At 40.6% G+C, this 22321-nt stretch overlaps 1 protein-coding gene across 1 annotated transcript; it reads right to left on the bottom strand.

Moving 5' to 3' along the window:
• Window positions 1-1369: 1369 nt before the first annotated feature.
• On the bottom strand, window positions 1370-20852 carry LAPTM4A (lysosomal protein transmembrane 4 alpha). Its single transcript, XM_017964524.4, has 7 exons — window positions 20610-20852; window positions 11006-11126; window positions 5758-5834; window positions 5535-5657; window positions 3641-3736; window positions 2990-3088; window positions 1370-1990 (listed from the first exon to the last, which is right to left on the bottom strand). The coding sequence occupies exons 1-7, from the start codon at window positions 20718-20720 to the stop codon at window positions 1916-1918; spliced, it is 702 nt and encodes a 233-aa protein (XP_017820013.1). The 5' UTR covers window positions 20721-20852; the 3' UTR covers window positions 1370-1915.
• Window positions 20853-22321: the final 1469 nt, after the last annotated feature.

The raw sequence follows: 22321 nt of genomic DNA, 5'->3' as shown, positions 1-22321 counted from the left end.
TAAAGGAATATAAACCATTCTCCCATAAAGACTCATGCATACATATACATATGTTCATCACAGCACTATTCACAATAGCAAAGGCAGGGAATCAACCTACTCATCAATGGTGGAGTGGATAAAGAAAATGTGGTACATACACACGATGGAAAACTATGCAGTCATAAAAAAGAACAAGATCACGTCCTCTGCAGGGGCATGGATGGAGCTGGAGGTCATTATCCTAAGCGAATTCATGTAGCAACAGAAATCCAAATACCACATGCTCTCACTTATAAGTGGGAGCTAAACATTATGTAAATGTGGACACAAAGAAGGCAGCAACAGACACCAGGGCCTGAGAGTAGAGGGTGAGGATCAAAAAACTAGCTATCAGATACTGTGCTCATGACCTGGATGACAAAACACTGACAAAACCCCTGCAATACACAATTTTCCCATATAACACACCTGCACATGTACCCTCTGAACCTAAAAAGTTGGAAAGAAAAAAAAAAAGACGTAAAAAAAATTGCTACAGCATTCTTAATTTTTCAAACCACCAATATTAATTTCTGTCCTGTGATTCAAGAAGTATCTTCCCCATAAATTTAAATAGTTTGCATTAACGGATTAGGAAAATGCCAGGGGCGGTGGCTCACGCCTGTAATTCCAGCACTTTGGAAGACTGAGGCAGGCGGATCATGAGGTTAAGAGATCAAGACCATCCCGGACAACATGGTGAAACTCTGCTCTACTGAAAAATACAAAGATTAGCTAGGTGTGGTGACGCGCACCTGTAGTCCCGGCTACTCGGGAGGCTGAGGCAGAATCACTTGAACCCAGGAGGCAGAGATTGCAGTAGGCTGAGATCAAGCCACTGCACTCCAGCCTGGCAACAGAGCGAAACTCTCAAAAGTGATTTCTCATTAAATGTGCATCATTGTACAGTTGTCCCTTGGTGTCCATGAGGGGACTGGTTCCAGATACCCAAATCCACGGTTGCTCAAGTCCCCTATAATAAAATGGTATAGTATTTGCATATGACCCATGCACACCCTACCATATTTTTTAAATGATCTCTAGATTACTTATAATATCTAATACAATGTAAAATGCTATGTAAATAAGTGTTATAGTGTATTTTTTAGAGAACAATGACAAGTACAAAAAGTCTGTACATGTTTAGTACAGATCCAACTATCCATTTTTCCCCCCAAATATTTTCAATCCACAGTTGATTGACTCCATGGATACAGAACCCAGGGATACAAATGGCCAACTGTATTCTCAAAGTTAAAAAAAACCTGGCACTCTGAATACACTGTAATGCAAAATGTCAGGCTTTATCTAAAAAAACAGGTAACACAGATTTAAAAAAAAACAACTCTAAGTATTTAAAGAAATTTATTAAAGCATCTTATCACAAAGATGGAAACATATACAAACTAGAAACATGCAACCATCATCTTCCACAGTCAAGTCAAAATGTCAAATGTTTTTCTTGTTTCCGTAGATTAAAAATTCAGATCTTATACCCAACTACTTAGTCACCCTGAGTATTTAAGTCACTCTTCCTGAAAGTACCCAGGGTAGCAAATAACAAAATGCAAACTATTATATAAAGAAAGTGCAGTTAAAAAGAAAAATATGTGGCGAGCACCCCCTTTCCCTTCCCACCCCCCAATTAAAGGCAAACAATGGCACTTTGCTCTTAATCTAGATTGTCTTCAAAAACTATTAAAATGTAAAAGACTTAACAACAAAAAAAGATGTTTAATAGTCCAAAAAGCTCCTTAGTGTTTGAAATAAATGCTTAAACAAAAGACAACATATTTTATATCAAACAAGTCTGAAGAGCCCTGAATTGCAGCATTCTGTAAAATAAACAAGACAAAAAGCTGGTATAGGATTTATTGTCAAAGGCAGAATTTCTTCAGGCAGGTAAGTAAGGAGGTGGTGGTTCTTTTTCAGGCATTTTCACGGCCATTTCATAAGTTGGCAAAACATACTAAAGAGAGAAGAAAACAAATTGTTATCAGATTTAATTCTCCTTTAAAATCCTTTCTAGAATAATTCAGCTTTCAGACTTTTTGCCCTAAACAGGGTTATACAAAACTGTTAGCTAAAATGTTCCAGAGGTGGTGCACGAATAACCTGGAATTTTACCAAGATTGCTAGCGAAGGAGAGGTTGGGGAGAGGCAGAATACTGCTTCCGGACAAGGTTTCCTAGACAGGCAGGCAGTAAGTGCCACTGTTCTGCCCTCATTCCAGTGTGACTGATAAGTTCCAGTGCCAATTACACTTCAGGTGTTGAGGATTTGCGTTAAGGGGACCCCACTAAAACATGCAATAGGAAGCCCCCAATAAGATGCTGGCTCCTGGATCCTGACTTCCACCAGAACCAGTCTGTAGTCAGATCATGAGCTTCTATCATGTCTTTGAGGGTAACAGGCACACATATGCAGTGGAGGAGTGGCATTCCAATCTAAGTGACTCCAAGTGTGACAGCCTAGCCCTAAATGGGCCACATATATTTGATATGCTAAAAACCTGGGAAGTTAGTACAGCAGCAATTAGAGGGCTCTGAAAGGTAGGCTTCCCCAAAAGACCCATGGAACCCTCTGCATTCATCTCCCATACAGGTCAGCTCCCCCTTTGGATCATATGGATGTTTTCTGAAAACAACACAAATTTCAGTTGATGGAACTCCCCATCCTTAGAAACCCCAGACTACATGGGCCTAACACAGCTGTTTCCTGTCTTGCCCCCACAAACACAACATTCATGAGGGTCTAACAGCCAAACTGGATAAGACAAGCAACCCATGGACTCAGCATTTCAAGTGGAAAATGTTGAATCCTGTGGATTTTAAGCTGTTCATAAAAGCACCCGGGTTCATGTCCTAACTTATGGTTATGGCATGGAAGAGAAAGGCAAGCTCCAGGTTCTCTCCTGGAACAGTCAACAGTGACTGGCGACCTTTTATTCTATCCAACAGTAGCTAACCTGAGGAGGCGCTTCAAAGGCAGGATACACAGCAATCTCTGGCACGTTTCGGTTGTTGATGTATTTATAGCAGTTCCAAACACAGTTGATTAGATAAGCCTGGAAGAATAAAAACAAAGATGACATTTGCTAGAAACTCAACAGACTACCTGCTCTAAAATGCCGGTGACTTACAATGCTTTCCCCACACGACCTCTCTGTAGAAGGGAACTGACCTCTGGGTGGACCCAGCAGAGGCCAGGCCCTTTCCCTACCTGCTGTCATTTAAAAGTCACAAGTTTCATTCCCAACATTTCAGAGAGAAACAAGAGTTGGAGTTTCAATTCAGGTCAGTCAACCCAATGTGCTGCAGAAGAAATTCTGGGTTTCTGAACCTCGGGAATTTTAGCAGATTTTCAATACAAATCATGAACCACTTCCAAAAACATAAAAAATCGTTCCTTTCACTTAGAGAGGGATCCTGTTACAACCACTCCTTGGAAACAAGGCAGAAAACATTTCCTAGAAGCTATCTCTGCTAGTGTGCCAGAATAAACTCTGACCCCACAAATCCTCAATCTCCTGTGACTTGTAAGGTGGTAAGGCAGCGAAAAGGTTTAGATTTGCAGTGTCAGTCTCAGTCACCCCATAAAGATTTAGTCAGCAATGTACCTTAAAAATGATGAATAAGGCAAAGAACACAAGAACAATGAACAGGAGGCAGCTGGAGTCCAAGGCCAGGAGGTCATCTTTGTAGGGAAAATCAGGCTATTAAAAAAAACACACACACGTTTACAAGTCAGCCATCGCACTTACACTTGCTGATAACTGAGGAGCATCTGAAGAATACAAAGGCACCAAAGTCAAAAGTGAAAAGCATCAGCTATATTCATTTAAATACTTATTCACTCTGACTGTGTACAAGGCAATGAGCTAAGTTCAGGGAGAAAGGCATTATAAAAGAAGAATTTAAGATGTAAAAGCTAGCCAACAGAAGAAATAGCTTCCAGTCTGAGGCACTAAGTGAACAAAACAGAGAGAAAACAGTCTGTAAAGGGAATAATAAATTCATTTTTATGTTCTTTTCTATAAAGCTCATTTAATTTTTTAAAGTTATACTTGTTTTTAATGGAAATGTCAATATGAAGGCCTAAATAATTACATTTTCATTTAAAAAGCAGCATAAACAGAAATCCCAAAGGACTGAAAAAAAAAAATAGAAAAACAATTAAAAAGAACTCACTACACACTCCCCAAACCCAAGGCAGGTGTCTCCCTGGGGTGGTGGGTGGGGGCTGTTTTTTTTGATCCTCATCTATAAACAAAAGGACAGACACAGAAGGGAGCTGCTCATGAAGGAATGCTATGCTAAGGGTTTTACTCAGAAGGCAGGGAGGCACCACTTGAAATTTCTCCACTGGAGACGACATGAGCAGAGAACCACACTAAAGAGGCTGCTCATCATGGCTGACCAGGCCAACAGGCCCTGCCCCTGGCCACCTCCCTCCACCCTTCCCCACTCTCCCTCTGTGTGCCAGCCACCATAGCCAGCTTCTAGTGCCCTCACTATACACTATGCTGCTTCTTGCCTCGAGGTCTCTATTTTATCTGGAACATTGTTCTATACTTTCTCTATTCAAACTCCTGAATACAATTCAAATCTCACTTCCCAGCCCAGGTTTAGTTCCCATGTGATATCCACTCCCACAGTAACCAACAATGGTATGTCAGTAACTGTCAACTTCCTGATTCCTTCACCAGGAAGTAAGCTCCAATGATGCATTGCTATGACCTAGCAGAGTGCCTTATATGTAAGAGGAACCAGCAAATGTTTTCTGAATAAATGAAGGATATATTTGGTGGTGTGCAAAATGGGCCAGGCAGGAAATCTGGAAGTGGGAAGCAAAGTTCTGAAAGACAGCACTTTGGAAATAAACTGAGGCTGCCCCTGCCAATTTTCATCTACCTGGATCCCACATCTCCTTCTGACCACCTCCATGAAGCCCTCCTTGGCCACTCAACCCAGAGTTTTCCTGGCCCCCTCCATATGACATGAATCCAAGTTCCTTATTTGCTGCAGCGGTGACAGCTCCCATTTGTTATCACAGACATCTTCATGTATTTGACGCCCCAAATATTACGGTTTGCTCACTAAAGATGAGACTGTTATCTTTAGATCACCATCACTGCCTAGCATAGGGCTATAAACACGATAGGCACTGGAATACTTGCTACAGACGTTTGTAAAGACAAAAAGCTGATCACTTAAAGAGTGCCATACACAGTCAAATTACTGTACCTTTGATTCACTCAAAAACAAAAGCTGAAATACGAGTTCCACAATATCCATTTCTAGGAACTCTTAATGAATTATCCAAATGTATGGTAAGAAATTACTTTCATCTTGTTAGTTTTGTCACAGTAGCAAAGAGAGCAGAAATAATTATTTTAAGACACTTTCAAAAGCAAGTGTAGTTAAAAATACCTAAGGCTGACTCAGAATTTCAATGTAAACATTTTACTCAAAATAATTTTTTTTAAAAGCTTAATTAGCATACACACTTACCAACTGATCCAGATATTCTTTGATTCTCGGCAAATAGGTGAGAGAACTAATAGCAACCAGGCAACTGAGGACGAAGTCAAAAAGCCGGTAACAGAAGAATGGAATCAGCCAGCCCACTTGATACTGGAGAAAAAAATCACCACCGCAATATTGTATCACATATATGAAATGACTCAGTTCCCCTAAGGTCAAACTCTAAAAGCTGAAAATACAGTATACTTACAGAAATTGCTCCATAAACCAGCATTGAACTGATTATAAACATAAGAACAGAGACAGCAAAAAGAACACAGGCATTATCTAAGAAAACAAAAACAAAAATCTGATTAAGCTACTTATACAACAAAAAGAACACAACTTCATTTAGAGCTAGCTTTAAAATATTTAAATTTAAATATTTTCAAAATTGGCTATAAAAAGATCTAAGGCCAAGAGGGTAAAAAAAAAAAAAAAAAAAAAAAAATCAAAGTCTCAGCATGAAGTAATGAACCTTGAGACATTCACACAAAGCACGTATTTGTTAAACCACTACAACAACTCACTGACATGCGTTTAGGATGGCACATGAACCACATTCTCTGCTAGAGAAACAGGTCCCTGTGCCTTCGGAGTCCAGGAGTCTGAAGATATGCAAACTGAGCATTATAATTCAATGTGTCAAGTGGTACAACAGAGGCAGAAACAATTTGCTTTGTCTGAAGCATCAGGAAAAAATACGAAGAAATGACACAAGATGGGTCTTATGAGATGAGTAGGGTTTAACTGGAAGGAATGGCTGGCATTTGCTTAAAAGGCAGATGTATTAAACTCAGAATGCTATATACATTACCTCTTGCCCTAGATAAATATAACCTGAAATTCAAAGTTCTCCATTAATCCTGCTTCCCCACCCAGCCTCCCAAACATGAAAACTCACTGCTTCCTGCACCCTGGTATCTATGCTACTCTCTGCTTTCTTCCTTGTTCCTCAACTCTTCCTCGGGTTGTTCCAACTCTCCATTAATCCATGCTCACTAATTTTTTCACAGAACAGCCAGCAATCTCAAGCAATTCTAAACCATGCGTGAATTATTGAGTTTCTTAGCACAAATCTGTTTTCTTAGCACAAAAGTTGATTCTGGGCAGTGTTTTTTTTTTCTTTTTTTTGGAGACAGGAGTCTTGCTCTGTCACCCAGGCTGGAGTACAGTGGCGCAACAGTGGTTCACTGCAACCTCCTGTACCTCCCCGGTTCAAGTAATTCTTGTGCCTTAGCCTCCAGAGTAGCTGAAATTAGACACGTACCACCACACCAGGCTAATTTTTGTATTTCTAGTAGAGATCAGCTTTCACCATATTGGCCAGACTGGTTCAGATTCCCAACCTCAAGTGATACATCTGGGCAGAGATTAAGAAACTGAGGGGGATGGGCATGGCAAGCCACACCTGTAATCTCAGTACTTTGGGAGGCTAAGGTGGGAAAATCACTTGAGACCAGGAGTTTAAGACCAGCCTGGGCATCAAAGCAAGACCTCATTATCTACAAAAGATGTCTCAAAAATTAAAAAAAAAAAAAAAACAACTGGGGGCACTAATATGATGACTAATTAGAACAACTGTTGAATATTCCTTATTGGGTAAATGTAAATATAACTTTTTTTTTTTTTTGAGATAGAGTCTTGCTCTGTCACCCAGGCTGCAATCTTGGCTCACTGCAACCTCTGCCTCCTGAGTTCAAGTGATTCTCTTGCGTCAGCCGCCAGAGTAGCTAGGATTGCAGACCCATGCCACCACGCCCAGCTAATTTTTGTATTTTTAGTAGAGACAGTGTTTTACCATGTTGGCCAGGCTGGTCTCAAACTTCTGACCTCAACTGATTCACCCACGTCAGCCTCCCAAAGTGCTGGGATTATAGGCGTGAGCCACCATGCACAGCATGTATATATCATCTTTTCACCAGGCAGTAAAACATCATCAGTATTTGGAACTAAACTAAGAATAGTCCTCTTTATTTTTTCTTAGAGGATAAATGTTAAGAATTTAAGGGACTTCCCTGCTACAACATGCAAACTACCACTTAGAAGAATTCAGGTTAAAAACAAAAGATGAAATTAAACCGGTATTATCAAATTTGAAAGCAAAATTTGTGATTCAAACAATCAGCCCTCAAGAGTCTGCTATGGGGTGGGCACAGTGGCTCATGCCTGTAATCACAGCACTTTAGGAGGCTGAGGTGGGAGGGTCACTTAAAGTCCGGAGCTCAAGACTGGCCTGGTAAAAATATAGGGAGACCCCCATGTCTCTACAAAAAGCATTAGCTACTCAGGTGGCTAAGGTGGAAGGATCACTTGAGCTCAGGAATTCTGGATCACAGTGAGGTATTACCGTACCAGCTGGGGCAACAAAGACCTTGTCTTTAATAAATGTTTTTAAACAAACAAGTAATATAAATGCAATTTAAAAAATGAAGGGCATTTATCCCATTCATGAGGATTGAGCCCTCACAGCCTAATCACCACCCAAGGGCCCCACCTCATCACCTTGGAGATTAAGCTCCAACATACGAATTTTGGAGAGACGCATGTATTCTAACCAGAGCAACTTTCTTCTATTAGCAGCTACATTTAAAAAATTAAAAAGGCTTATGAAGACTGTATGCTTATTTTGATTTCTTAAAGTATTAAAACAATAAAGTGAAGTTCAAGGTTTTACACTGGAACAAAGAGCAAAACAGGGGAAATGGGGTGGCAGGGGAGAAATACACAGGATGCCTGGAACAACAGACACTCTGGTGTTTGTGAATCAACTGAGCAAGCAAAACACAAGAGTTAGATGTGCAAAGAGAAACCTCAGGTTTCCAGCCACCACCACATTCAGGAACCTCCCCTAAGCGTCTCCTTTTACTTCTGGAAGTGAATGTAAATAAGATTAAATCCATACTTGAAAAACAGCTTGCATAGGTTTAATCATATTTAGCTGATGAAAAATAATCACAAATCTCCTTATTTATGGTCATTAAGTCAATGATCAGAAATTAACTGGGTCTGAGGAAAAGTCAAATTTCAATTTCCAAAGAAACACAAAACCACCACACAACCAAGAACAACGTGTGTGTTTTTTTTAATGCAGTCTCACTCTGTCGCCCAGTCTGGAGTGCAGTGGCACAATCTTGGCTCACTGCAACCTCTGCCTCCCACGCTCAAGTGATCCTCCCATCTGAGTCTCCTGAGTAGCTAGGACTACAGGCGGGTGCCACCATGCCCAGATAATTTTTGTGTATTTTTGGTAGAGACAGGATTTCACCACATTGCCTAGGCTGATGTCAAATTCCTGAGCTCAAGCAATCCACCTATCTTGGCCTCCAAAAGTGTTGGGATTACAGGCATGAACCACTGCACCCAGCAAGAACTATGTATTTTTATATTCACCGAAGAATAAGAGCTTTGGCGCAATTATAATCAACATAAATATACTAGTGAATATATCTGATTTTTGCAGTAGTTAATAATACTCATGCGATATGCAGTAACTCAAGACTTCATCCCTACAGCTCTAGCCACAGAAGCCAGTCTAAAAGACCTACAAGAATCTCAAAAATGGTAAATCATTTTACTACACCTCAATTTTAGGAGAAACATGACAAGGGAAAATGCTGACATTAGCAGATTAATTAAAATTTTACAACCTGGAGTATAATTTTGAAAATATCAAATATTGACTAATAGTCATTAGAAGATAAAATTTATTTATTTATTTAATCTTTTTCTTTTTTTTTTTTTGAGATGGAGTCTCGCTCTGTCACTCCAGCTATAGTGCAGTGGCACGACCTCAGCTCACTGCAACCTCCACCTCCCAGGTTCAAGCAATTCTCCTGCTTCAGCCTCCCGAGTAGCTTGGATTACAGGTGCCCACCACCACGCCTAGCTAATTTTTTTGTATTTTTAGTAGAGATGGGGTTTCACCATGTTGGCCAGGCTGGTTTCAAACTCCTGACCTCAAGTGATCTGCCTATCTCACCCTCCCAAAGCACTAGGATTACAAGCGTGAACCACCACACCTGGCCTATTTATTTTTTAAATAAAAACAGACTACTCAGAAGGAAACAAATGCCAGAAGGGCTGTTGATAATATGTTGTTATGTCTCCTGTTACAGCTGACAATTAAATTTCAGGAGCCTTTTTAAAAAACATTTTTAAAAACACAATGTGAACAATTGTTAAGTGCTTTCATACTACTACATATGACAGTCACAAAATTCTACCTGGCTCCTGGAAATAAAATTGACCCTGTGAATTATTTGAATTACAAACCCAATACACATACACACACATGCATTCCCAACTTTACAACCCGATCAAAGGCCATAAATGTAATGAAGCTCAGAAGCTTTTAATAAAAGCTAATAAATCTAAAAACATGAGAATTAACATAATTTAGAAACATGCATGGGAACTGAAACTATTTTTCTGAAGTAACATTTTAAAATATACATGTATAAACTGCTTGCACTGAAAAGTATAAGGCATAATTTTCTGTTCAAATATTATATTTCTTACATAATTTATAATAATTTAAAATCCCAGCTAAAATTTTTCTAGCTTTTAGAGAAAAATAAATGGCTTGTTTAAAATGCTGCTACCAGGGATTAATAGGTCTAAAGAGGTGATTTATGTGAATGTTCCAGTGTTACTCTAGGATTAACCCAATGTTATGTTTCTCTCCATCTAAATAGAAATATATATAGTAACCGTGACTCCGAGCAAAAGACATCACCAACAGTTAAATAATTTGTATTTCACATTTTACTGTAATAGCCTATTTGCTCCATGAGCAAATCTCCCGGCCCAACATCTGTCAGCTGGCCTCAAAGGTTTACAGTTTGTTTTTATTTCATTTCTTTCTCCCTGGTATCTGAGAGTCAAGGTACATTTTACACATTTCTCAAAAACCTAATAGTCATTGGATTTTCTGGCTAGAAATACTATATTGTAATCCTTGCTGAACATCTCTGAGAACCCCATCAAAATGCTTTCCTGCCTCAGTACGAATGACTTAAATTTAACTTGCTACCGTCATTATGTAATTATTTTAACTTTCTGAAATGTAACTTAAGCATAATCTAATCAATCCTCTAAATAACTAGTGTGTGTGGAGAGAGACACATGTGCCAAATAACATTTTGGTCAACAATGGACTACATCTATGACGACTGTAATAGTGTTTTTACAGTATTACTATGTTTTTGTATCTTTAGATACACACACATTTGCTGCCTACAGCATTCAGTACAGTAATCTGCTGTACAGGTTTTAGCCTAGGAGCCTCTACCGTTTAGCCTAGGTGCTATGTTATCTAGGTTTGTGTAAGTACACCCTATGATGTTCACACAACAAAATCACCCAAAGACATTTCTCAGAATGTGTCCTCATCATTAAATAACACATGACTGTATATAAAAATTAGCAGGAAAGATTTTTTTCAATTGAACACATACCAGCCATTCTCTCAGATGAATAGTAATTACCGATGACTTCATACTGAATGTTGACAGCTGGCATGGAGTTTGGATGAGTCACTTCCACAGTCAGCAAAATTGCCATCAATAGGTTTACCACCTGTAAAAGATAACATTCTATCACTTACATTAATTACCATCAGGACGTAATCTTAGCACAATCTCTAGGTATCTTCTCATATTTAAGATTGTCTTACTTGAAGTAGCAAAGATATAAAACAGTGGGAGACTACCTTGAGATCAAACACTATGCAACTACCACTATGAGAATAAGTCAAAAATAAATATTTTATAAAGTATAATATTAACCATTTCAAAGAATAAGATGCTTAACCAATACACCAGAATAAAATGACACAAAAATTAAAACTGAAGAATCATTACAAATGGTTCCTGTTCAAAACTACACATTTATTCATACACCAAACTCAGAATTTCTGGGTATAAAGAAGTTACTGCTCATCATTATATTTATTCATCAGATGCCTGAAATCCCTCCACAGTATCTCCCGTCTGCTGACAGAGAACTATTTTCTCTGAGCTAGACTCAAATGCTTAAGAGACTTACCAAGATTTTAGATGTCACTTAATTCATCTACTGGTCTTAATTCTACCTTTTTTGTTTGTTTGTTTTTGAGATGGAGTTTCATTCTGTCACCCAGGCTGGATTGCAGCAGTGCAATCTTGGCTCATTGAAGCCTCCGCTTCCCAAACTCATGTGATCCTCAGCCTCTGGGTAGCTGGGATTACAGGTGCCCACCACCATGCCTGGGTAATTTTTGTATTTTTAGTAGAGACGGGGCTTTACCATGTTGGCCAGGCTGGCCTCTAATTCCTGACCTCAAGTGATCCACCCAGCCCCAGACTCCCAAAGTGCTGGGGTTACAGGCGTGAGATACCACACCCAGCCTTAATTCTACCTTTTGAGATAATGTGCTCTCCCTTCTAAATAAGTGCTCCAATACCTGAACATAGCCTCCAAATACTGTATTTTCTAGAATAGACATTCAGGTCTTTAAGTCATTCCTCTGACTGGCATGTTTCCTAGCTACCTACTTCCCTTTTGTTTTCCTCTTTCACACATGCTCCAGTTTGATGGATATATATCAAAGTGAGGTAAAATCATCCCAGTCAGAACACAATGGGATCTCAGTTCTCATATGCTAGCTAACAAATTTCAATCAATGAAGCTAAAGTTGTACTGTTTTTTTTGTTTTTGTTTTTGGTAGAAAACTCTGGTCTTGAACTCTTGGCCTCAAGTAATCCTCCTGCCTTAGCCTCCCAACATGCTAGGATAAGAGGTATGAGTCACCGCACCCAGCCTGCACTGGCTTTATAAATTTTCTGAGTAACACATGCAAGTAACTCCCTAAAACACCAAGTTCTTTTTCATGCTTGATTATGCTAAGCCACCTCCTGTACCTGTACTGTTGGATTCAGAGGCTCAAACATAGGCCTTATTATACCTGCAACTGAATTTCATCTTACTACATTCTTGCCTATGAAGATTTCCTAGATGTAGATTCTGACACACTACAGATTTACTGCCTGTCTCAGCTTCCTGAATTTAGGATCAGCATGTAATCAATATTTCCATCTAAATCACTAACAAAAGAACAGAGCTGAGAACAAAGCTGCCAGAGGCTGCCCCTTCCCATTAACCAGCAACTTCTGAATAAAATTCTTTAGCTATAGAGGAATATCCTGCTGCAATCCCATCATAGTATCTGGTGAATTTTCCTAGTCTCCCAGGATTGTAAATCCATTTTAAAAGGAAATGAGTTGTGCCCATACTTGCTGGCCAATCCCTGCAGTATCCCAGGAGGCTACACTGTATTTAAGTACTAAGAAGGAGTACTGTAAATGACTCAAGATAGAAATCTCACCGAGGATTGGAGTTAGGCTTCCCTACCTAGTTAAGTTCACAGAATCTGCCCTCCTTCCCTTTGTGAAAATGTGAACATTTGGTACTTTCAAGGGTCATTGAATTCCTACCAATAGAATTTTATTTTTATTTCGTTTTTGACATGGAGTCTCACTCCATCGCTCAGGTTGGAGCACAGTGGTGCAATCTTAGCTCACTGCGGCCTCCACCTCCTGGGTTCAATCGATTCTCCTGCCTCAGTAGTCCCAAGTAGCTGGGACTTTTCTGAGACTAAGCCTCGCTCTATCGCCCATGCTAAAGTGCAGTGGCACAATCTTGGCTCACTGCAGCCTCCACCTCCTGGGTTCAAGTGATTCTCCCACCTCAGCCTTCCAAGTAGCTGGGACTAGAGGCACACACCATCAAGCCTGGCTAATTTTTCTATTTTTAGTAGAGATGGGGTTTCACCATATTGGCCGGGCTGGTCTCAAACTCCTAACTTCAAGTGATCCACCCTCCTCGGCCTCCCAAAGTGCTGGGATTACAGGTGTGAGCCACTGCGCCCAGCCAGCTATCAACAGTATTTTAAACAAACTATTATATACTTATTCCGTTTCACCTTGAATGATAAACACACAGGAAATGCATTTTCCTTTTATCAGCTGAAGTCATTTCACTAACATCTGCTAGATAAGCAGATCAAGTTTTATCTTTAGGGTAGATGATCTAAACAATGTCACAATCAAATTTGGAATCAACCAGTATTTATTGAAGATACACTCTATGATGTGTATTTACGTATATTACTTCACATATTCCTCACGACAACCCGTGAAGTATATTACTTCATGGGTTTCCCCATCTGCCCATGTGCAGATGGGGAAACTAAGATTCAGTAAAGTTATGTAACATGTGTTAAACTTGCTGAGCTGACAAACAGGAGAATCAGGATACAAATCCGGTATTTAGGACATCCTGCTTCTCAGCACTACATGATTATTAATAATCATCCCCCAATAACTCTTGTTTGAGGTCTTTCCAAAAGAAACCATTATCTAACGCTATAAAATGTTTATACTTTACTATGTTCAGCAGCACGCCTCTTTCCTTGCATTGTTCAGAGGCAAGGTACATTATCTTTCAATTCTTTAGAGGACTTACCAGGAACAATCACTTTTGCAACGTGGCTCCCCAGTTGAAGGCTGATTTGTTTTGTTGCCCACATTTACTGCAACAGTTTTGGCCGGTGTGTATGCGGTATGAGTATGAGCTAATAAAATTAGGTGAATTAATTACTGAACAATCAGATATATCTACTAAAACATTATACATCTGTGTATGGAAATCAGTTTGAAATCAATTCAGCAAACTCTTGTTTGCTAAACACAGAATAGTCACAGTGAAAAAGCTCTCTGCGGTACAGAAGTTCTTCTGTCAAGAAAAGCATGCAAACCCAATTATTAAATGAAGGGAATGACATACCAAAAATGTTTAGGAGTTCTATTTTCCCTTCTTAAATATTTTTATCACATGAAAGATTTCTAAAAATCTCACACCTATATATAGTCCCAGCTACTTGGGAGGCTGAGGTGGGAAGGACTGCCTGAGCTCTGGAGACCAGCCTGGGCAACAACAGCGAGACTATCCCTTAAAAAAACAAAACAAAAAAAACCTCTTTTCTTCTCCTCCATGGATAAGTCACACGCTCATCCACTGTATCTTCTTTTAGTGATACTTCAAATTTCATTTCACTGTAGATCATATCCCTGAATATTAAACAAAATAAATCGTAGGACTAATCAAAGGGACCAAGAATAGTGAAACAAATATCAGTGCTACTTAAAGCTTTTTTCAAATCTTCTTTAATTATATTCCATTAGACCACATCACTTCATTAGAACCCCAACTTTAAGTATTACACTGGAAAACCCATCCTTGTGAGTGTTTAAAAAATTTTGTGTAGAGATGGCATCTCACTATGTTGTCCAGTCTGGTCCTGAACTCCTGGCCTCAAGTGACCCTACCACATTGGCCTCCCAAAGTACTAGGATGACAGGCATGAGCCACCGCTCCTGGCATCCTTGTGATCTTAAAAATATTCACCAATGAACATCTACCTGTGCTCATATATAAGCCCTGGCAACTTACCTCTGATTAAAGCTGATATTTCTGTTACATGTTTAGTTTTTCAAAAAATACATAAAATTAACTGTAGTCTTACAATATAAAATTTCTCTAAAAATATCCACCTATGTACAAACTATTTCAAATATTTATTCCTGATTCATTTTTTTCCTTTGCTGTATTCAGGAAAGAAAGTTAATAAAAATGTAATTAAAAAGAATGATTAAGCTGGGGACGCTGGTGTGTGCCTGTAGCCCCTGCTAGTCAGGTGCCTGAGGTGGGAGGATCACTCGAGCCCAGTTCAACACTGCAGTAAGCTATAATCATGCTGCTGCACACCAGCACAAGCAACACAGCAAGACCCCATCTCTTAAAAAAAAATTATTCACTTCTAAACTTGGCAATATGGACAGGTACAGAATGCAGCAATATTTTAGCAGCATGGGCTTCCATTCACACTCAATGTGGGAACAGTAGTGTAAATTTAATCAGTCAAACCATGTGGTGTGCATTGTTTTTGAAAGCTTCTTGTACATCTTATAAGTGTGTACAATAAGAAATGTGTTAGATATGACTTGTTACAAAATAACTGTATCAGATCCGTGGAAGCACAGGGTTTAGAGAGAGTGATTCTTTGTTTTCTCGGTTCATTGCCACATCTATTCTAGAAGATTTTTTGAACACTTTTAAAAAAATCATTATTCTTCAGTTTTCCCACAGTGTAATTTGCAGTACCTACTGAGATAATAATTAAAACAGTGTGTCTGGTTTAAGGAGGCATCCAGATAAGGGCTTCCCATGCAGAGAAAGCACCCACAGGAGAGTCAATCTACAGAACTAAGCAAAGTTTGTTATCTCATAAAGATCAAAATTGACTATCCTTAAAACTTTTTTTTTTTAAGCGATGGGGTCTCACTATGTTGCCCAAGCTGGAGTGCAGTGGCTATTCACAGGCGGGATCCCACTATTGATCAGCATGGGAGTTTTGACCTCCTCTGTTTCCAACCTGGGCTGGTTCACCCCTCCTTAGGCAACCTGGTGGTCCTCCGCTCCCAGGAGTTCACCATATTGATGCCGAACTTAGTGCAGACACCCTATCGGCATAGGGCTCTAGAGCCCAGAACTCCTGGACTCAGGCGATCCTCCAGCCTCAGTCTCCCAGGTAACTGATACTACAGGTACACACCACCACAGCTGGCTTAAAACATTTTTTAAATGTACAGCCAGTCTACAGAACTAAGCAAAGTCTATTATCTGATAAAGATCAAAACTGACTGTCTTTAAAACATTCTTCAAATGTATAATTAAAAGTTTTTTGTTGTTTACTGTTAGATGTAAATACAACTGAGTATTCATAATATTTTTTGGAGGAGACAATTCATTCAACAAATGTATAATGAACACATCAAAAGTTTTAATTAATAAGTTAGTCACCAAACATTTTATTTGATAGGGTCTCACTCTGTCACCCAGGATCAAGAGTAGTAGCGTGATCTAGGCTCACTGCAACCTCTGCCTCCCAGGCTCAAGAGATCTCCCACCTCAGCCTCCCCGCTAGCTGGGACTACAGGCATGCACCACCACACCACGCCCCATTAATATATATTTTTGGTTTTAGAGATGGGATTTCATCATGTTGCTCAGGCTGGTCTCGGACTCCTGGGCTCTGGCAATCTGCCTGCCTTGGCCTCCCAAAGTGCTGGGATTACAGGCATGAGCTACTGCCCCCAGCCCAGCAACACACATTTTATAAAGTAAGATATCACCCTTTTCCCTCCAGGAGAACCTCTTACTGTAGAGAGAAAAATAAAGAGCAAAAGACAATCATACCAAAGTGTCCTGAGTACTATTTAATAAGTACATACAAGAAGCATCTAGAAACTTTTGCAGGTGCACAGTGAGAAAAACAGATACCTCTGGTTAGGAAGTGAAGAAAGCTTTACCATGAAAATATGTAAGCTAACCGTTAACAAATTATCTGGAATTGGCAAAATGTTGTTCATGGCTAAAGCTGGATGATGAATAAATGGGAGGTTTTCATACTATTTCACCACTTTTGTATGTATGAAAACTTCCTTAACAAAAGTTTTTAGAAAGTGACTTGGGAGGACAGCATTTCAAGGAGAAGGAATAGCATATGCAAAGGCAGAGGCACAGAACCTCCTTAGTTTACGGAAGGAAACTAACTGAAATATAAACAAGCTATGCTTACTTGAAGTCAGAGGTGAGGGCTGGAAAGGAATAGAGCTTAAGGAAACCTGTTTTTACTTCTCTCCCAGATACATAATTTCAAACTGCTATGGTTGAAAAACTCATGAATTAGCCATATATTAAGTCCAAGAGATAAAATTATTAGAAATGCTCAAAATGTACTCTGTAGTACACACCACTAACCACAAAGTATATCTACTGCAGCAGACCTTTAAGTCCATTTTCAATTATTCAATAAACATTTGAGCTTATACCTCCTAAAAGCTTGTTTAAAATCAACTGGCTTCATTCTTCAAAAAATGATAGCAAAAACAATTTCAGGAATGCCAGAATTTAAACTTGAGCTCATCTGGAAATTTCCTATCACTTAACCAGGTATGCTTCTTTTCAATCTAAAATACCAAAGGCTAACACTTCAGCGCTGGTACATCCGGTGTGTATAATAAGTGGTTGTGGCTTTCTCTATGTCCTACAGCACTATTTGATACCGTACAATGAATATTTTAGTATATAGTGTTACAATACTTTAACACTAGACCAGCAGAAGCCATGGCTAGAAAGCAATGAGACTGTATCAAATACAGTCACTGATAGCGAGGGAGAGGGACACCCCCAAGTTCCACACAACACAGGGGGAATCATCATCTCAGAAGTCTGGCCCAGGCAAGTAAAGAGAGACATAAATATTCTCCTATGCAGACTGTGAATTATTGCCTCACCAGGAATCAAAGAGAGTACCTTGACAAGATATGTACGGAGGGAAGGGATATTTAATACTCACTCATCCCCATGTTGTTTTTCTGTCTTCGTAAAGCAGCTTCTGAGAACAAAATGCATTGCTTGGACAAGCCCTCTTAGTTTCAAAATATTATACTACATTTTGGACTAGGTGGTCTTGTGTCACAAGTCTGACATATCTCCCCAAGTCGGCAGAGACTGTTTTTACATTGCTATGGTACTGAAGCACCTCTGAAAGTCATCAACAACACTATGATAAACAAAACCAATGGCCTTTTTCCAGTACTTATTCTGATGAGAATCTTGTATTACTGATTATCTTCCCCTCCTCCTTCATCACTGTACCATAAGTTTTTCATACCTGTGTTCCAAGTTCTTTGTGATAACATAAACATCTTAAGGGCATATGCTCTGTTAGACAAGAAACATTTGAGAATCTAACATTTGGCAGGTCATAGGAGAACAGAAGACAAATGACACATGGTCCCTGTGTTTATTCCTTCTGTATGTCCATCAAAGCCTTTTACACTGCAGATAGTCAGTAAATCTCGTAATCAATTTCAGACAGGTGAAATGATTTAAGCGGTTTACAACAAAATGTTTTACACTAACCTGAGAAGTCTATGCAAAATAAGAACAGCTATGGCATCTTTTTAAAATTGTGAAACTAAAGCACGGTCTTCAGAGATACATGAATCCTTCTCACAACAAGGGCTTATAGTAGGGAACAGATGTAAGCTCTTACTTTGTAAGAATAAACGCCCCTGCTGAAGTTTTTCTCTCTGCATTTTGAGTTTCCTGTTTGTAGTTCCCAATTTCTCCCGCTATTCTATTCATTTTCCAGCTGAACCCATAGCGTGAAAAAAATCTGCCTTAAAAAAAAACTGAAAAGAAATACAGCCAATTACATCCGGATGGTTGAAACAGAAATGGTGGTACTACTCTGAAGGAGTTAGGAACCCTTTGTTCTGTGAGTAGAGGGAAGGATCCGAGAAGAAACGGGAGGACTCAGACTGCAGGCGAGAGAGCCAGGCCGATGGATTCTCTTAGTTTAGAAGGAGAGAAGGTCCTTTTCTGGGGGTGAGGAAGACGGAATTGAGTAAGAGGCTGGAGGATCCTCAAGGTTAGAATCATTCACTTAGGGAAATAGAAGACAGAGATAAAGACAAACAAAAGAAATTAGACTGAGCCCCTCAGCAAAATGGAGAAGACTGAAATCGAAGTTAGAAACGTAATGCAGCTGATGGTCATTAACTATGTGTTTGGAATTCCAAATCAGTTAAAATACAGAACAAAAGAGTCTCTGTGGGAAAATGTGATACAGTTCTACCAATAAGATGGTATTTCTGAATATAAAAGTATAGGAAACAAGAAAATAAACTCAGCACAAGATTCGAGTTGTTTTTTAAATGTACACCAGAAACAAGACGGTAACTAACAACCCGGCAGGTAGGAGGAAAGTGGAGTCAGGTAGTCCCCCGGGGGTGGGCCAGGAAACAATATCTGCCTCATTTACGATGATTCGCATCTGGCGTTTGTCCAAATGCTTACTAATGATTTCAAGACAATGGGTGGGGAGAAGCAGCGAGTACAGAGAAAAACAGCATCTGGGATAACTCTCTTCCTCTTTTGCAGTTCACTTAAATATTAAAAACAGCACCGTATGATCGAGGTGCACTCCCCACACAACCATATTCACGACGTCATTAAAGAAAGTGGCCAAGTCGACCATGTAAGAAGTTCGTCACAGCTTCTGTAAAGTCTTAATAACCTAAAACTACCTAAACTGAATCACGTATTTGGAAGTCAAGGACAAGTTAGGTTTAATGTGCATGGACACTATAAACGGTAAATTAAAAAAGAAAAATCACAAACATATTACTAGTGAACCACCAGTCAACAAGTGTCAACTTGGTTAGGACAGATCTTGGAACCCAGGAGATATCAGCGTAGGTGGCCAGGGCGGAGAGGCCTTTCAATAAAGGTCTCCGTAAAAACAGCGGGTCGGCAACGACGAGCATCTACTGCGCAGGGAGGAGGCTGCACCAGGACAAAAGCTGGTCAGGCGTAAACTCGGGCAAATGCTATCGCCCCCAAGCGATTCTGAAGACTCGCAAAAGAGGCAGTGTAACAAAACAAAGTCCAGGAAACAGACAACTGGATTACCGCTGGATCTTTCGCTTTCCCAACCGGAAGACAATGTCGAAACTAAACTGCATTTATCAAGGTCTGCTCCTAATTGTTTCATTAGGGGAAAAAAATTCCAGGGAGCACTGGGTAGGAGAAAGGGAGGGGCTGCCTTTCAGATCGCAGAAATACAAAAAGAGCCAAAACAGAGGAATTCCCACCACATCCGAGCACCCTCGTGCCTTCGCCTAAAACGCCTCTGCTCTCCCAAGCTCGCTTTTCTCCTCAAATTCTTGCCGAAGAACAATCTCCCCATGCTTACCACCCCCCCACTCCGATTCCTGGACTAGGTTCCTTCCCCAGAGTCCCTGGACTTCATCCAGAGTTGGCGCGCCCTAAAAAGCAGCGCCCCTCCACGTCCCCACCCCACCCAACACCCCGTTTCCAGTCCCACCCCCTCCGCACCAGGCCTGGCTCCCCAGGGCCCCTGGTCCTGCGCGCCACGCCCGCCCGCCTTACCATGTACCAGGTCCCCAGGATGATGGTACCGGTGCGGACATGGCAACAGCCGCAGCACCGGGTGCTGTAGAACCGGTCGCTGCGGCTCCGCTTGAAAGTCATGGACACCATCGGGAATCTTGCGGACCTTTCTTGGCCGGGCCCCTGACAAACGTTCTCCACCCCGCAGTCAAACTCAAACAGCTCGGTCACGGTCTCCAAAACCAAACGACGCGTCTTCAAGCCCGCACTCGGCCTGGGACCAGGTCAGCTCCTTCGCGCCTGCGCATTGAGAGCAGCGACTTCGGCTTACCCACCCCTCTTCCTCCACACAGGCCAATGGAGAGCGGAAGACTGGATGGACCCGACTTCTGATTGGAAGAACTACGAGATTGACAAGACCTCACGCCCAATTAGAAGTGCAACTCTCCTCAGCCAGTCTCCGCCTGTTACTTGAGGGCAAGGGCTGGTTCTTGGGCCTAGGATCCTGTAGCCCCGTAGTTCACCATCCCCGAGATGAGACCCACAAGAAAAGAGGCATTTAATGGGAAACAGGAGACACGAGATGGCGCAGATGGCACAAAGCAAGCACCACAGGCTTTCCTGAGCACTGTGTGCCACGTACTGCTTCGGAAGCGTCACGGGCTGGTCACGTGACCTTTGCGCGCCCCTCGATTATTGGGCGGTTCAGGGGTGGGGTCTGTTAGGAAGGGGCGGGACTAAGTTCCGCGTGGAGGTGTCCTCACCCCTGTTGCGGAAATGGGGGGCTGTGCGGAGGGGTGGAGGGATTGGATTTACACCCTCTCATCCCTCCGAAGCTTCCTTTGTGGGGGCGAAGAAATACCATCCAACCCTGCCAAAGGCAAAAGGATTAAGGATAAATGAAAACAAGATAACGTAGAACTGCTTAGCTGCTGGGTTTTTAGAGATTAGTGATTTTTTTGTAGGGAAAAATTATGAAACACATTGAAATGGACCAAAAAATTACCGAATGTCTTCAGTGAAAAAACAGCCACAGTTTGGCACCCCGTCCTGGGCATTCTGCTGTTCGCCTTTCTTTGTGGTGCTCTGCACAACTCTGTAAGACCCCTCCTCTGGATTTCATCTTGTATCTTACCCCTCCTTGGGGAAAGGTATTTTGCATCGATTTGTAAATTCATTCCCCTGTCTTGATTCAACGATATAGGTGGATGCTTTATTCTGCTTAGAGCTGATTCTGACAGCTTACTGGTCCCTGGTTAATGAGTAAATAAATTTTTTACACTGTTCATTTGTATTTGTGTGAGACCTGAGACTTTATCTTTAAAAAATGTATTTATTATTTTAATGCTTTGGTAAACACACTTCTTTTCAGAGAATAGAAAGAACTTCCCTTCTGCCACGTGTTTCTTAGCCAGAGACCACAGTGAATTCAGAGTAAAGGTTATTTCCTTGGCATGGCTTCTTTGATAACTGCCTGAAATTGTGTACATATTTGTTGATTATCTTCCCAATAAAATACAAATTCTGGAAGAGTAGAGACTATTTGTTCACCACTGAAGGAGTTGTCCATGGAGCCTACTTTCAAACTATCTGGGAAGCAGTAGTTAAGCCAACCCACGCTAAAGGATGGAGGGTGACTGGCTATTTAACTCAGAATGAATTATGACATTTCTCTACTTTTATAGGGAGTACATTATCTTAACCCGGCCCCCACAATTACATATTCCTTATTTCATTCTCGGCACAGATCC

This window comes from Callithrix jacchus, chromosome 14 (genome assembly GCF_049354715.1).
Source record: "Callithrix jacchus isolate 240 chromosome 14, calJac240_pri, whole genome shotgun sequence".
In the NCBI taxonomy this organism is placed as follows: domain Eukaryota; kingdom Metazoa; phylum Chordata; class Mammalia; order Primates; family Cebidae; genus Callithrix; species Callithrix jacchus.
Note: the sequence above shows the minus strand (reverse complement) of the source record. Positions and strands in the feature narration are given on the sequence as shown.